Genomic DNA, 14300 nt, shown 5'->3' on the forward strand with positions numbered 1-14300 from the left:
CCCAGGTCCCACCACTGTTACAGCATCACGGTGGACTCGGGATCTAGGTCTTGGAGAACCAAGACCAGCTTTCTGGGCACCATCTCCATCTGTCTTCTCCACCTGAGCTCAGGGCTGCATGTCTCCCCAGGGGGGAGACACATGGAAGAACCACAGAGCTGGCTGGACCCCGCAGGGCCACAGGTGGGCAGCGGGAGTTGTTGGCTCATGGGAAGCCTCTGCTTTATCTGTTCAGATGGATGGGCAGGGCCTGCTCGTCTCTGATCTGCAAAGATGTTCTAGATCTTTTGTTTGGTGGCTGGATCCCAACGGTGAGTCAGAGCCTCCTAGGGGATGGGAAGAGGGACCTGTCTAGGACAGGCTTTACAGCAGTGAGGGGACCACAGGGCGCTCTGCAAAGGCCATCTGCAGGGTGAACTTACGAGTTCTCTTGCACATGTTAGACTCTGTCCCCCCACAAGCCCCTTTCCAGTGTCACTCTGGCGCCCGAGGCTGCTGTGTGACTCCTGTGGTCACTGCAGGAGGTCCAGGCCAAAGGCACCGGTGGGGAGATGCACGTGGGGACCAGGAAGCCCCAGGTGGAGACGAGGGGAGGGACGGGGAGGCTGCTGTGTAGGCCCAGCACGCTCTCCCTGGGAGGCCCTCTGGCCCGGTGCAGGCTGCCCCTCCTCCCCGCAGGGCATCCAGGCAGGTGACCAGCCTTTCGCCTCCGTGCTGGCGTTCCGGCAGCCCACAAAAACACCAAAAAAAATGGAAAAGGTGGGGCTGGGCCAAGGCAAAGAGGCTGAGGCCATCTGGGCAAGCTGCCCTATAGGCCAGAAGGGGAACCGGTCTGCAACCAGGAACAAAAGCAAGTCCTCCTGGGCACTGAGCCCGCTAGAAACATGGGCTGAATAACAGCCCAACAGGGCTCTTCTTTTGAAAGACGGCACCCTGAAATCCCTCCTGGTTCTGGGACTGCCCGTTTGCGTGTCCCCTCCCCGGGCTGCCGGTAGTCGGCCACCTCCGGGCTGACCTGCAGTGGCCAGTGTGGGCGGCTCCAGTGGGCCTCGTCCTGCGTGTGGCCTCCGCCACCCCAACACCGCCCAGAGAATGTTTGGACCCCACTTCCGTTCACTGGGCGAAACGAAGGGCGCGGTGTGGCCGCTCACACGCCAAGGAGGACGGCGCTGAAGTGGGAGCCGCTGTGCACCGTGAGGGCTGAGCCACTGGCGTTGTCCAGGAAGACAGAGGTGTACTGGCCCGTCTGCAGGGAAGCCACAGTCAGCCCGGGTTCTCCTGGCCTGCACGTGCGCCCCACACAGAAGCAGACCAGCCCCCGAAGCTCTCAGGGCCAGGGCCGGGCTGGGCCGGGCTGGGCCGGCCTTGCCCTCAAACCCGGCGCCTCTGACCCCTCTTCCAGGGCTTTCTCCCTGGCTCGCTGCTCCCATAGCTCACATATGTCTGGGTGAGCCTCTGCTCGGGGCCAGCAACAGGTTCAAGACCCAAAACAGGTTTCCCTGCTGCATGTGGTTCTCCAAACTGGGGTGAGGGTGGCCTCCAGCCATTTAGCAGAGCCTTCGTGGGCCCGGGACTCTGGCCTGCCTGCTCCAAGTGTGGTCCACGTAGCAACAGCGGCACATTCCCTGAGAACTCCCAGAGAAGCAGAATCTGGGGGCCCACCCACCTTCCGCATCTTAGGACCCCAGGTGGACCACGTGGCCCCCAGCAGTACCTGGGGCCAGACCCTTGAATGCCTTCCAGCACCCACAGCCGGCCGCACTCAGTCGGCCCCCGATTCCACATGAGCTTGAGCACATTACTTAACCCTTCTCCGCCTTAGTTCCCTTATTTAGAAACAGTGGAAACACTGTACGTCAGCTATACTTCAATAACATTTTCTTAAAAAAGCAAAAAAATAGTACTACCGACCTCAAAGCACTATGATAATTAAGCAGATAATTTACGTAAAGAGCTTAGAACAGGGCCTGGTGTAGTGCTGTTGAAGGGCCCGCTGTGATTCCATACATCTGCACTTCAGGGTTTTCTTGTTTAGTAAATCCCACCTTCGCATCGGTTTCTCAGTCCCTTGCCAAAAGCCCCCCAGTGCCAGAAAGAGACTGTCAGGTAGGGTTCTGTGTAGAAGGTAGGCCTCCTGCTTCCCACAGTCTCAACAGGCCCAGGCCAGGCGTGGAGCGAACCTCCGTTCCCTCTGCCACCAGTCCCTACACGGAGCACCTGCCCTCAGTGTGGGATGATGGGCAGGTCTGACGACTGCAGACTGAGCAGCGGAGCGCCTGCTGAGGAGGACTGGCCAGCGCTTGGGGGAAGCGTGAGCCTGCGTGAACCCCCTGGTGTGGCCCGCAACCTCTCCCAGGCCCGGAGTCTGCCGGCACTGCTCCCAGAGATCCAGAGCCCCCATCAGCACCCCTCCCTCCCAGGTCACCCCCCAGTCGTGCCCAAGCCTGCCCCACGCACCTGCAGGTACAGAACGCCATTGACCGAGATGGTGAAGAGCTCACTGCTGCCCTCCAGGCCCATGACAGCCTCCAGGGAGCTGTGGCCGAAACAGAAAGAGGATCAGCCCACACCCCCAGGCTCCACCAACCTCACCCACAGATCACCCCAGCAACCAACACGGGCCCAGCTAAGTGCAGTGGTAACAGCTGTCTTGGCCAGATGTTCTGGTGGAGGTGGCGGCTGAACTGGATCCCCAAGAAGAGTCAGGACAGTGTCCACAGGGCCAAAGGGGTTCTGCGGGTGCCGGGAAAGGCAAGCCGGGGCCCAAGCCAGGGGCTGAGAAGTCCTGGCTCTGCTGGAAACAGGACATGGGCTGGGCTGGGGCCGGGTGGCAGCAACTGACGCTAAAACGTGGGTTCAGGCCTCCGAACGCAGGATGAGAAGTTCTGAACTTCATTCCCTTCTACAGCTGTTGTGGGGTGCCTGGGCTCTGCTGGGGGTTCAGAGGCGCAGCTGCTGCCCTCGGGGGCCACAGGTGCGAGGAAAGGGGGGTGCGATCATGTCAGGGAGCCCACGGCCACGAGGAGAGAGACTGGTGGTGGGCTGCAGTGGTCAGGAGAGGCCTCTCCGAGGAGGAACCACTGGTGCCTCTGGGTGACAGTCAACCCCCTGCAGGGGTGAGGGGAGCCCGAGGCTGGGAAGCGGTGGGTTAAGAACAGGGAGCCCCCTTGCCGGGAAGGGAAGGCCTGCTGCCAACCCCTGCTGGGACTGGGAGGCCAGGAAGAGGTGTGGGATCGCCCGGGGCCACAGTGCGGCGGCGATGGGTGATGGAGGAGGGGGTCTGTCCAAGCCAGACGGGGCGCGGGTGGGGGCCACGTGGGGGCGGGTCTGGCGCCGGGGTCCCCCCCCCCCGCGCCCACTCACGCGTTCCGCTGGCACCGGGACTGGATGCAGATGAGCAGGCGCAGGCGGTCCCGGGGGCGCGTCGGCCCCCGCCTGGGCTGCTCGGCGAGCGCTGCGGGGCAAGGCGGGGGCGGTCACGGGCGGCCGGGGGCCACGCGCGCTGGGGCGGACCCCCTCCCGCCTCGGGCCTCACCCGCGTGCAGCGTGGCGGCGAGCGCGTAGAAACCGGCGACGGGCGCCGTGTACTGGCCGCTGGTCAGGTTCAGGCCGGGGCCGCGGCGGAAGGCGCCCTCGGCGTCCGGCTGCGGGGCGCACGGAGGTCAGTCGGGGCCCGCCCGCCGCCCGCCCGCGCCCCCCGCCCCGCCCCGCCCGCCGGCCGGGACTCACCAGGTAGTAGCCGCCCAGCTCGTGCAGCGCGCGCCGCTCCACCGACGCGTCCCGGCGCAGGCGGCCGTGGAAGGCGGCCTCGACGCGCGGCGCCCGCGGGCCCGGGGCCAGGGGCGCCGCCAACAGCGCCAGCACGCCCGCGTCCCCCGCCGCCGCCTCCTCGTTCTCCCGGATGGCGGCCGTGCCGTCGGCGGGGCCGCGCGTGCAGGGCTCGGGCTCCGTGCGCTCGCGCTGCCGCACCGCGCCTGCCGCAGAGCTAGCCGTGGCCGCGCCCGCCCGTGCCCCTGCCCCTTGCTCGGAACCCGCCCTGCCGCGCGCTGGGAGCCCGCTGCCCACGGCAGCCGACCAACGCGCTGGTCCACGCCCGGGGATCCGCGGAGACCCCTCCGGGGCTGCAGGGCCCGCAGGCCCCGCTTCCCGAGCCCGCGCTGCTGCCGCTTCCCTTCAGGCTTTGGCTAGCAGGGAGCTCGCGGTACCCTTGCCCTGCCTCACGTCGCCCGGGTTCTCCTGCCTCACCCCGCCAGCCTCCCCACGCTTCCCCCTCACGCTGCTGTCTCCTCCGCTTCCAGTTCTCCTGTGCCCCCGAGAGCAATCATATAAGCGGCCCTGCTCACTTCTGCAAGGAAGCTGCGTGTAAGGAAGTACTGCGCGGAGATTCTTTAGCTTTGCGAAGCTGGTCTTTTTAAATAAACAGTACACTGAATTGAAGGGGGGAAAGGCTCTCTTAGTAGTTCTCACAATAAAGTGAACTCTGGTAAACATAGTGAACATGCAGGGCCAGCTCCTGGGCAGGACAGCTCCGCTCAGCTGTCCGCCCTCCCTCTGCCGCCTCCCGCTCAGCGGCCCCAGCTTGGGCCGCACCTGCGCTGCCCACTACACGCTCCTTCCTGCCCCCCGTGGGGCTCTTGGCCGGCCGCTGACACCTGCCACGGGAACAGGCAGGGACACAGTGGTCCAGGGGAAGAAGTTGGGGTCTCAGTCGGGGGCCCATGTCACCTGGGGTGAGTCTCAAATCCCCATGGTTTCTTTGTGATCAGAAGAGCACTTTGCAAGGTTAAGGACCTCTGAGCCCTTCCCGACGATCCTCACTTGGCCGGGGTGGGGTACAGGTGTCCTGGCCTTGGCTGGGCTCACCTGACTCCCAGAGGGGGCATGGGTGCTGGTCCCCGAGCCCCCGCGCAACACTGAGTGCCAAGTCCACCATCTCTGTGAAGCCTCCTTCTTACCACACTCCTGCCAACCCCCGCCCCTGAGCCCAGCACAGAGGGGCCTCCTTGAGTGCTGGCCGATGGGGGGATATCTAGCCACCTCGGCTCCCCCGGGAGACCCTCCCGCGGCTGCACGCACACCGAGGGGGTGTGTGTCCCCACAGGTGCACTCCCCCTACCTTTCAGCAGCAGCTGGAACTCCTTCAGCAGTACCTCAGGAGGGACGATGGGACCAGGGGGGCCCTGGGGGCCGGGGGGCCCTGGGGGCCCTGGCAGGCCAAGCTGAAAAGGAACCTCAGCAGTGAGGCTAACTGAGCAGGGAGGCAGGGGACTGCTGGGACCCCTTTGCAAGCTCTTGCCACTAAGAGGCAGGCAAGAGGGGGTCCTGCTTTGCCCTGTGGGGCGGAGGTCAGCCTCTGGGCCTCAGACTCCTCTGCAGAGACAGTAAGGCTCCACTTTGAAAGCCACCAGCTCTGAGTGTGCAGACTGGATTGTGCCTGAGGCCCAGGGCTGGCTGGGGTGGTGGGGCCCCTGGGGGGGGCTCCAAGCAGGCAAGGACCCCAAGTGGGGACACAGAGGGGTTCCCAGATGGAGGGAAAGAGGGAGAGAGGGACACCGCAGGTCAGCCGAGGTCAGCAGGTTCTCACTGTGCCTGACCCTGCGCCGGGGCCTGGGGCCCTCAGGGAGCCCACCTGGGCTGGGGTGGGACCCCAACACAGGAGCAAGTCAGTCCCCCGCAAGGAAGGGCACAGGGGAGCCCCAGCTTAGCTTGGGGTGGGGCCAGGTGGCTCCAAGGGGTGGCAGTGAGGCGAGGCCATGGTGACAGCCCAGCAGGCCACCTGCCTCAGGCCCAGAGCCCGGCACTCCAGTGTTGGGGCCGACCCGGGGCAGGGAGAGGCCAGCCCTGGGCGGGGCGGTTGGCAGAGAAGCCCAAACCCAGTGTGAGCAACACAGCCCTAGCTCAGAGCTCCCCATCCCAGGGGACAGGTAGACATCAGGACCAGGTGCCAGGGTTCTGGCTAGGCTGAACGACAGTTGGAACCCCACAGCATGCAGGGTCCCCAGGCTCCCCACCTCCTGGGAGCCAGACGGTGTGTCACTCCAGCCTTACTGCAGCCCCCCAGCTCGGTCCCTGACTGCCCCCCTAGGCCAGCCCAGGCCTCCCTCACTAGGATACAGAGGGAAGAGAAAGGGGGGTGGCTGATGGGGTTGCCTAGCTTTCTAGGGGTGCAGGAAAAATGATAGGTACAAGCCTCAAACTCAGGGTCACCTGGGCCCCCCCAGCTTGGCACTTTCTGGGCTCTCTGACCCCAGGCCAAGGGGGAGGGTCTGTCCTCGCTGGCAAGGCTCAGGGTGCGCCAGTGGGGCTGGTGAGGGGTGCAAGGGGGTGATGGTGGTGGGCTGGCAGTGCGTGGGGGGCCCGCAGGTGGAGGCCCCCTGCTTGCCGTGCCCGCCCCCCCACAGGAAACACACACACAGAGCTGGAGCTCTTGTGCTCACCTTCAGCTTCCTGGCCTTGCCTCTGCCTCCCCTCTTGCCGTTGACACCTTTGTCACTCTGCCTGATGAAGAGCATCCAGGCATCCCTGGGGTCGAAGTTACGTGCTCCCTCGGTGGTGGGCTCCTGGAACACAGCCGGCCCCCGGGTTGGTTCGCCTCCCCCAGTGGGTGCCCGCCAAACAGATGGAACTTTTCAGGACGTCACCGTGCGGGACGGGCCTTCAGCGCCCTCGGACCCCTGTCCGTGTCAACAGCGGTGCCCTCCGAGGCAGCACAGCCCCCCATCCGTGCTTCCCTCCCTCCTGACGCATGCAGGACGACCAGGCCACACCATGGCCGGGGCGCTGTGCGAGAAGACTTTGTGGGTGGAGGAAGATGGGGTGCAGAGCTCCATAGCAGGCGAGAAGTGAGAACCCTGGCGTGGCTGGGCTGCCTGGCCTCTTGTGGCCTCCCTCCGTGGGAGCTGCAGTGAACACACCACCCTGGGAGACTCACCAGGAGGATCGGACCAACAGACTCACAAGTGCCAGGGAAGAGGCGACTGTGACCATCAGGGCCCCCTGTGCGGCCCCCACTGATGTTCCAGGGACGCCCATTTCGGCCCTTGGGGTAGCCGCAGCTTGCGGTACAAGATGGTTGGAGGGCTGGTGGCCTCGCACTGCTATGTTATGACCCAAGGCCCCTGCACTGAGTCACTCGGCTTCTCCAGGACCTCCAAAACAAGGACAGTGATGATTCCAGAAACGTCCATTCCCCCACATGCTGCATTCTGACCAGTCCTCACACTGAGGAAAATTCCAGGAGGTGCCTTCCAGGGAGAGGCCTTTGGCCCATTAGTCAGTGGACTTCAGGTAGTCTGGGCTCTAGGCAAGGCCTCCAGCTGGGAAGGAAATCAGCTCGAGGGCTCAGATGAGGGCATGAGCACCAGTGCAGGTGGCCGATGGAAGGACCCGGGGTTTTCGAGCCGGCCAGGACCTTCCGTCAGAGCCAGGGCCAGCGGTCTCCTGGCCGCTCTGCAGGGCCCGGGACCTCCCTTTGGGAGCCCGTGTGCTACGGGGGTGGGGGGAGACAGGGCTTTCCATGTCAGAGGAGCCTGGGGTTGGACAGAGGAAGGCCTCAGAGTGCCCAGGGCCTCCCCACGACCTGCTGGGTGCTGGGCCCTGCCACGTGCTGTCCTGCTGCTTTGCGCGCCGTGGACACAGGACTGGATTCCGCTTTACGGCCTCACGCTGCCTTTGGCGGGCACACATGCTGGGAGTATTCCACACAGGCTGGATGGGCGCACCAAGCTGACCCCCCAGCTGGACTCGGACCCCAGTTTGGTTTGGGGGGAGCAGAAACAGGTGGAACCATGTCAGCCTGCAGCCCCAGCAGACAGGCCTGTGGGTGGGTGCTGGGCAGCGGTCCTGGCCCCACCGAGGGCTCCAGCCTTGAGGGGCTCTCAGAAAGGAGGTGGGGAGCCTCTGCTACCACGTTGTCCCCCAAAGACAGTCCAAGGCCAGAACCCCTCCTGGAAGCACAGAAGGCCCCTTGCCTCCTGGGGACTATCCTGACATCTCCCTCCTCCAGAAGGTGTGGCCAATTGTCTGGGTGGGGTTTGCCTTCCTTGGCTTCCAGGGGTGGGGAGGAGGACTTGGGAGAGGCTCCTCCCAGGGAGCCCCAGGGCTGGCTGCCACCTTCACCCTCTTTAGAGGTATCCTTGGACTTTGTCGCTCCAAGTCCCCCGCACTGCCCCTAAGCAGCTTCCCTGAGGGCCCTCTCCCCTCCCTGTCTGAAAGGCCCCACCCACATTGAGGGCTCCTCGGAAGCCCCCGAGCCCCACTTCCCCCACCTTGACCACTCGTCACTGCCCTCACAGGAAGGAACAGGGCAGAACGAAAAATCACCCCTTCATGGTCAGAAGTCACAGGCCCCCATACTCCCCAGACCCAAAGGGAGGCACTTCTTTGGATTTGTTTTTCAGACAGAACTTCACCTAATAGATTGGGGGGAGGGTGGCCAGTAATTGGCTCACACTTTTACAACCAGGTTCTTCCCAATTCCAGGAGAACCAAGTTATTTACGTTTTATTCACTTCCCAACTTCCTTCTGCCTCCCCCACCCCCAGGCGTTTTACCTGGGCTGGCAGAATGTTGCACGAACTACCCCAAAGCCCAGGTGAAGGCCGGCTGGCTGCGCAGAGGGGCCGCGTCCAGACGGCCTGTGTCTCCCCCAGCCCCGCAAGCTAAGCCCCGCTTCCATCCCCACTTCAGACAGGACGACACCCGGGTCAGCCCAGGTCCCTGCCCGCGACGCCGCGCCTCCCACCGCCCGAAGCAAGCGCCCTCCGCCCTTAGGGCACCCGGACCTCAGGGGGCTGCGGACTCGGGCTGGGGAAACTGAGGCCCGGCGCGCGCAGGAAGGCCGCGGCTTCTTACCGACGGGCGGGCGGGCGGCCCGGCGCGGCTCTCCCCGGGGCCCGCGGGCAGCTCGTTCCCGGGGCCCGGCTCCTGGCGGGCGCGGCTGTCCGCGGGCTCGCGGGGCTCCGGAGAGCCGAGGCCTGCGGCGGCGGCCAGCAGGCCAGCACAGACGAGCAGCAGGCGGGCCCCGGCGGGGCGGCGGGCGGGGGCCATGCGGGCGGCGGGTCCCTCTGGCCTCCGACGTCTCGGGATCGCGCTCCCGCTCCGCGCCTTATAACGCGCTTGAATCCCCCGCCTCGCCCGCCGCGCGTCACGGGCCTGCGCCCCCTGCCGGCCCCGGCGGGAACTGCAGCGTCTGCATGGCCGCGCGCGCGCGCGCGCGCGTGTGTCTGTGTGCCCGGGTGTGTGCCTAAGTCTACCTGTATGTGTACGTGTGCGTGTGCGTGTGCGCGCCTGTGTGTCTGCTTCTGTGCCTGTGTGTGTGTGTGTGTGTGTGTGTGTGTGTGTGTGTGTAGCGCCGGGAGGCGGAGAGTGGGGAGGGAGGGGACGCTGCAGCAGAGGGGGGCGTGCAGGGCGGGGCGCGGGGTGGGAAAGAGGGGCACGGAGTAGGGTGGGGCTACGAGGAGGGGACTAGGGGGGCCAACAGGGGCGCAGGGAGGGCTCTCTCGCGTTGGCTGGAGCCCCCAGTCCTGTTGAGCGGGTCTGCGCTCCATCTCCAGGCCCCGTGGCCCCTCCCTTTGCGCTGTCAGCTCTTCTTCTCAGGAGAGCCGGGGTGACCCTTCATCTGAACCTGGACCCTCTGCCCTCTCGACACCATTTTCTCTCCGGGCAGCCGGGTCGCCTCCCTCCTCTGAGCCTGTGGGCAGCCCTTCTCCCATCTGTTCCGCTCTGAGGCCTGTGGGGACCACGAGGCTTATCCTGGTGGCACCCTGTGAGGTCCAGACCCCACCAACACAGGTTTAGTACATCCAAGCAGGAAGACACTCCAAGACCCTCCCCAGTGCCTCTTTCCCATGTGGGGACCCCTCTTCCGGGGCTGCCTTCTCCCCGTGGTTGGGGTGCCCTAACCTCAGAGTGGGCTGCCTTCCCCATCCCGGTGCTCAGAAGGAATCCTGGGTCAGCCACCCTGCGCTGATGTGGTTGAACCAGGGCTCAGGCTGGGAGGACCGAGCCCTGTGGTGACCTCGCCAGGCGCGGGGGCTAGATCCCAAGGCCCAGCCCAGGGCCCTGCTGGAGGGGGGGACCCAGATCCTGCAGGCCTGAACTCCAGGCTCCTCCAGCCGGCCCCCCCACCCCCTCTGGGCTGCTTTGTTCTATTCCACGCCCACTGCCTCTCCGTCTGCAGCAGAAGGCAGGAGGGCAGCACTGAGGCGCCCACACCTGGTGGGCACACCACGTCCTTTGTTCACGAGCAGAAGGCGCAGCTGAGGGACATGCTTCCAAGGGCCTGCCACCCCCATCAGGAGATGATTTCCACCTCTTCAGAAGAGAAGAGGCCTCACCCTGTTGTATTTCACAGACACTGGGAACTGAAAGCCAGTGGCGCCCTCCCTAGCCAGGGGGAGGGGTCATGGGAAGTCCCCAGCCAGGAGCCCCCCACTCCTGCACTGTTTCAGAGGCTGGCTTCCTGTGCCTGACGGGGGAGGGGGAGAGGTGGGGGGCTGTGGGGGGCACAGGAAATATTTCATACTTTAGAAAAAGCCTGGTATTAGGTGTTCATTGTTCTGTGACCCTGCCTCTTTTCCTTTAGGAGGTGAGTATGGTGATAGAGTTGGGGTTTTTTGGGGGGAGGGTGTTTAAACAAACCAAATACCCTGCCTACCCTGAGAGTCTTTCCCCCAGGGGTCAGTGTGTCCCACATACTTATTCTGTGGGGTATCTTTCGGAGGCAAATTAAGACTGCAACAGAGAAGTTCTGTCTGTATCTTGAAAAAAAAAATTTTTTTTAATTATCAGTAGAATGAAAAATTTGAAATTCCTATAGAAACTGCAGATCCCCAAGAAGACATTTGGTAAACACTGGCTTGTAATATGCACTCAACAAAATACATGAACTTCTTTCATCTGCAAACATTCAACTGTTTGTCGCTAATAAGGAATCAAATTGGCTGAGGCTGTTGTAATGACTTCAGAGAATTAAGGATTTCTTGGGTGGGTTCTCATTTCTGGTCCCCCAAGGAAAGTCTGTTAGGAAGCTGGGTGTGTAGAACTTTGTAATGACATGTTTGTGCTGGGACATGGGCCTCAGTGTTAACTATTATAATTTTGTTCAGTTTCATTTATTCAGGAAGACTTTATCTGAGTCCATAGGACGCCAAGTGTGGGGCGTGTTCTCTCTACCAATCTGCTGGTAGAGAGAGGCTCCTGGCCCCGGGAGATGGAGCTTGCGAACGGTCATTTCATGTTTCTGAAAACACACGTCCACACCCAGCCCCTCCTCCGCTTTTCACCGACCACACGGAGACCACACGGACTAGCCCCGCGAGGCGGGTGGCTTATGTAGGGACACCCAGCCGGGGTTCGGGGCCAGGGCCAGGCCTTCTTGCCCACTGGGCATGGTCCCATCTTCACAATCACACCTCTTGGCCATTATGGTCCTTCTTATTCTGGATAGTGGGAAATATGAGCTACATGATGAGCTTGAAGGTTCTTGATGAAAATGTGGCCCTGTCCTTTCCCTAAAGCAAGCCAATACCCATAGGCGTGGGATTTCCCGAGGGGGTCTGGCTGGGAGGTCCAGGGAAACACGTGTGGCTGGCCACTCTTGAACCCAGTGAGCTCACCCACAGAGCATTCCAACCTTGGGTGGTAGGTGGAATGCCATGGGGGCAGCCCTGCATGGGGGGAGGGAAGAGGCTTCTCTTGGGGGCCACTTGCAGACCCTGACTCTGCCTCGCTGCTGATGGTGGCCAGTTTGTTCCAGAGATCCTTGGAGTTTTCTTCTAGTTTTCTTGCTTGAGAGCTGGGATCAATGCACACCTGGCTCTGGGGCCTGCTCTAGGGTGAGCTGAGGTCATGGTGGGCACTGTGCAGGGCCATGGGTGAGGCCTGCTTGCCTTCTAGGCTGCCTAAGTTGTAAAGGTCCCTGGCTTAGGCCATCAGCACCATGTCATGGGGGGCTGCCTTCAGACGGATGTGAAGACAGAGGCTCCAGGCAGAGCATGATTGGAGCACAGGATAGACCAACCCGGCAGTGGGCCTGCTCAGCAAACCTGGTTCTTGCTTGGCCATCTGGAGCAAAAGTCATATTTGGCTTTGGAGGAGGCCCTCCTTTAGGCATTCATCTCTCCGAGACTCAGTTTGCTGGACTACAGAGTGGGCATAATGGCTGTTGCCCCTGAGCCTGTCTGGGATCCCACTCATAAGTGAGGTGTGAGCAGGCAAAGCCAAGACCCTCAGCATGGAGGCCAGGTTGCTTGGGTGCCCCAATTCTGGGTGGCTGGCCTGGATATTCTGTGCAGGAACGTGATGCATACTGCTCTCAGGGCCCGATGCCATTTGGCCCAACCTACACTGTGGAAAGGTGAAGCTCGGGCTCTGTCACCTTTGGAAATACTGGGGCCTTCTGGGAATGGAAGGATCCAATTTGGGGCATGTGATCCTTAAGATGTTCATGTGACTTCATTTCCACCTCACAGTGCGGGGCCCTAGCCCGCATGAGGCCAGCTTTGAGGACAGGAGCTGTTGCCATGTGAAAAGCAGTTATTTTCTCAAACAGTGAACAATCCTAGTGATGTCATGGGCCCTGCCAGAGGACCCAAATCAAATCTGTTCTGGTGCTAATACAGCCTCCCAACACACTGTCCCGAGGTGATGACGCAGCCTGGCTCTGGGGCTGGAGAGCACAGAGGGCCAGGACCTTTCGGTGGGGCTCCCTCCATGTTCTGGGGTCCCATTTCAGAAATGAAATCCACCCAGAGGAGGGTGGGGGTTAGGCAAGGATCACACAGATCAAGGACCAGTAGAAACTGGGTTCTGGTGATTCCAGACAGCTTGTCCCCCTGCAGCAGCAGCCCCTGGAGTCGGAACAGGGGCAGCATCCGGGCTGAGGTCACGGATCCCAGGGTGGAAGTATGGAATGAGTGGCCACAGAAAGGAGCCCAGACGGAGCCCGAGGTGGCCTCCCCCATGCACCCTCATGCTCGGCTGAAACTTAATCCTCATTCTTGGGCCCTCATGTCACGGCCTCAGCCCTGGCTTCCCATCAGCCTGCTGTACTCAAGCTGTTCCCACTCTTCTCTTTTCCTCCAAAGAAGGACCTTTGCCGATGAAGTCATGGGAATAAAAGCTCCCTTTGCCCCTGAAAACAGTGGGAGCCTGAAGTCAACTTGTTGTGTGGCCTCTCAATGTCCAGGCAGGCGACTTTTGCAGCTTACTGGAACTTTCCAAACACATGACATCATCTAATTCTCAAATCGTGTGATTATCCCCATTGCACAGATGAAGAAACTGAGCCTGAGATCTTGGGACTGGCCCAAGGTCACTCGTCCGGCCTTTGCAACTTGGGGTCAGTAGCTCATGCAATGAAGAGTTACTCCATTCCTGCTGCGTGCCAGGCACAGGGGCGAGTGCTGGGACTAAGCCATGCACATCCCGGACAAGTCTGTGGGCAACCTCAGCCCCCACAGGGGAAGGGTCCTTTCTCACTTCTACCCAGAGTGTCTCTTGGCTTATTGTCTGCTCATTGTTTCCACGTTTTCAATTAATTCACTTAAAAAAAATCAGTCTAGCTCGCCTTCAGTTTTAATGTAAGAGGGTAGTTCTGTCTTGCCATCTTGAGAAGAATTATATATATTTTTAAAGATTTCATTTATTTGAGAGCGAGAGAGAGAGAGAATGAGAGAGAGAACATGAGAGGGGGGAGGGTCAGAGGGAGAAGCAGACTCTCTGCTGAGCAGGGAGCCCGATGTGGGACTTGATCCCGGGACTCCAGGATCATGACCTGAGCTGAAAGCAGTTGCTTAACCAACTGAGCTACCCAGGCGCCTGGAGAAGAATTATATTCTTAAATGTGATTGTGATCTCAATGGCCCCCAGCCCCTGCCCTGAAAAGCCCTTGGACTGACTATCAGCGTTGAGGAAACCCTGCTGGCCCCCAGGGTGCTTATTCCAAATAGGAAATGACGTCCTCCATGAAGGTTCTCTCTGAAGCCCGCTTCCCTCTTCAGTTAATCAGCGTCATACCTGGCCACCCTCCCGTGTGCCTGCTCCGGGCGCCCAGCAGAATCAGATGCACACGCAACAACAGTAGCCATACTGCGGGCTGGGGGGTCCTGGGGATCAAAGACTAATGACACAGCCCTGGAGGAGTGGACATCCTTACCTTGCACGTGGCTGTAACCACCCTTTCTTAAGTCACAGACAAATTCCTGGTTGAAACGCCTACTTTCCCCTGGGCCAACTGGTCAACCAGCCAACTGGAACCGTGGTCTGAATTGACAACAGTGAACTGTCATTTGACCAGT

General features: G+C 61.7%; 1 protein-coding gene across 1 annotated transcript; it reads right to left on the reverse strand.

The window, feature by feature from the left end:
• Positions 1-6: 6 nt before the first annotated feature.
• ERFE (erythroferrone) lies at positions 7-9048 on the reverse strand. Its single transcript, XM_081813279.1, has 8 exons — positions 8854-9048; positions 6438-6560; positions 5117-5219; positions 3730-3974; positions 3536-3644; positions 3364-3454; positions 2458-2536; positions 7-1246 (listed from the first exon to the last, which is right to left on the reverse strand). The coding sequence occupies exons 1-8, from the start codon at positions 9046-9048 to the stop codon at positions 1148-1150; spliced, it is 1044 nt and encodes a 347-aa protein (XP_081669405.1). The 3' UTR covers positions 7-1147.
• Between the last annotated feature and the right edge of the window lie 5252 nt (positions 9049-14300).

This window comes from Leptonychotes weddellii, chromosome 3, assembly GCF_054177405.1.
Source record: "Leptonychotes weddellii isolate Sample4059 chromosome 3, ASM5417740v2, whole genome shotgun sequence".
Taxonomy (NCBI): domain Eukaryota; kingdom Metazoa; phylum Chordata; class Mammalia; order Carnivora; family Phocidae; genus Leptonychotes; species Leptonychotes weddellii.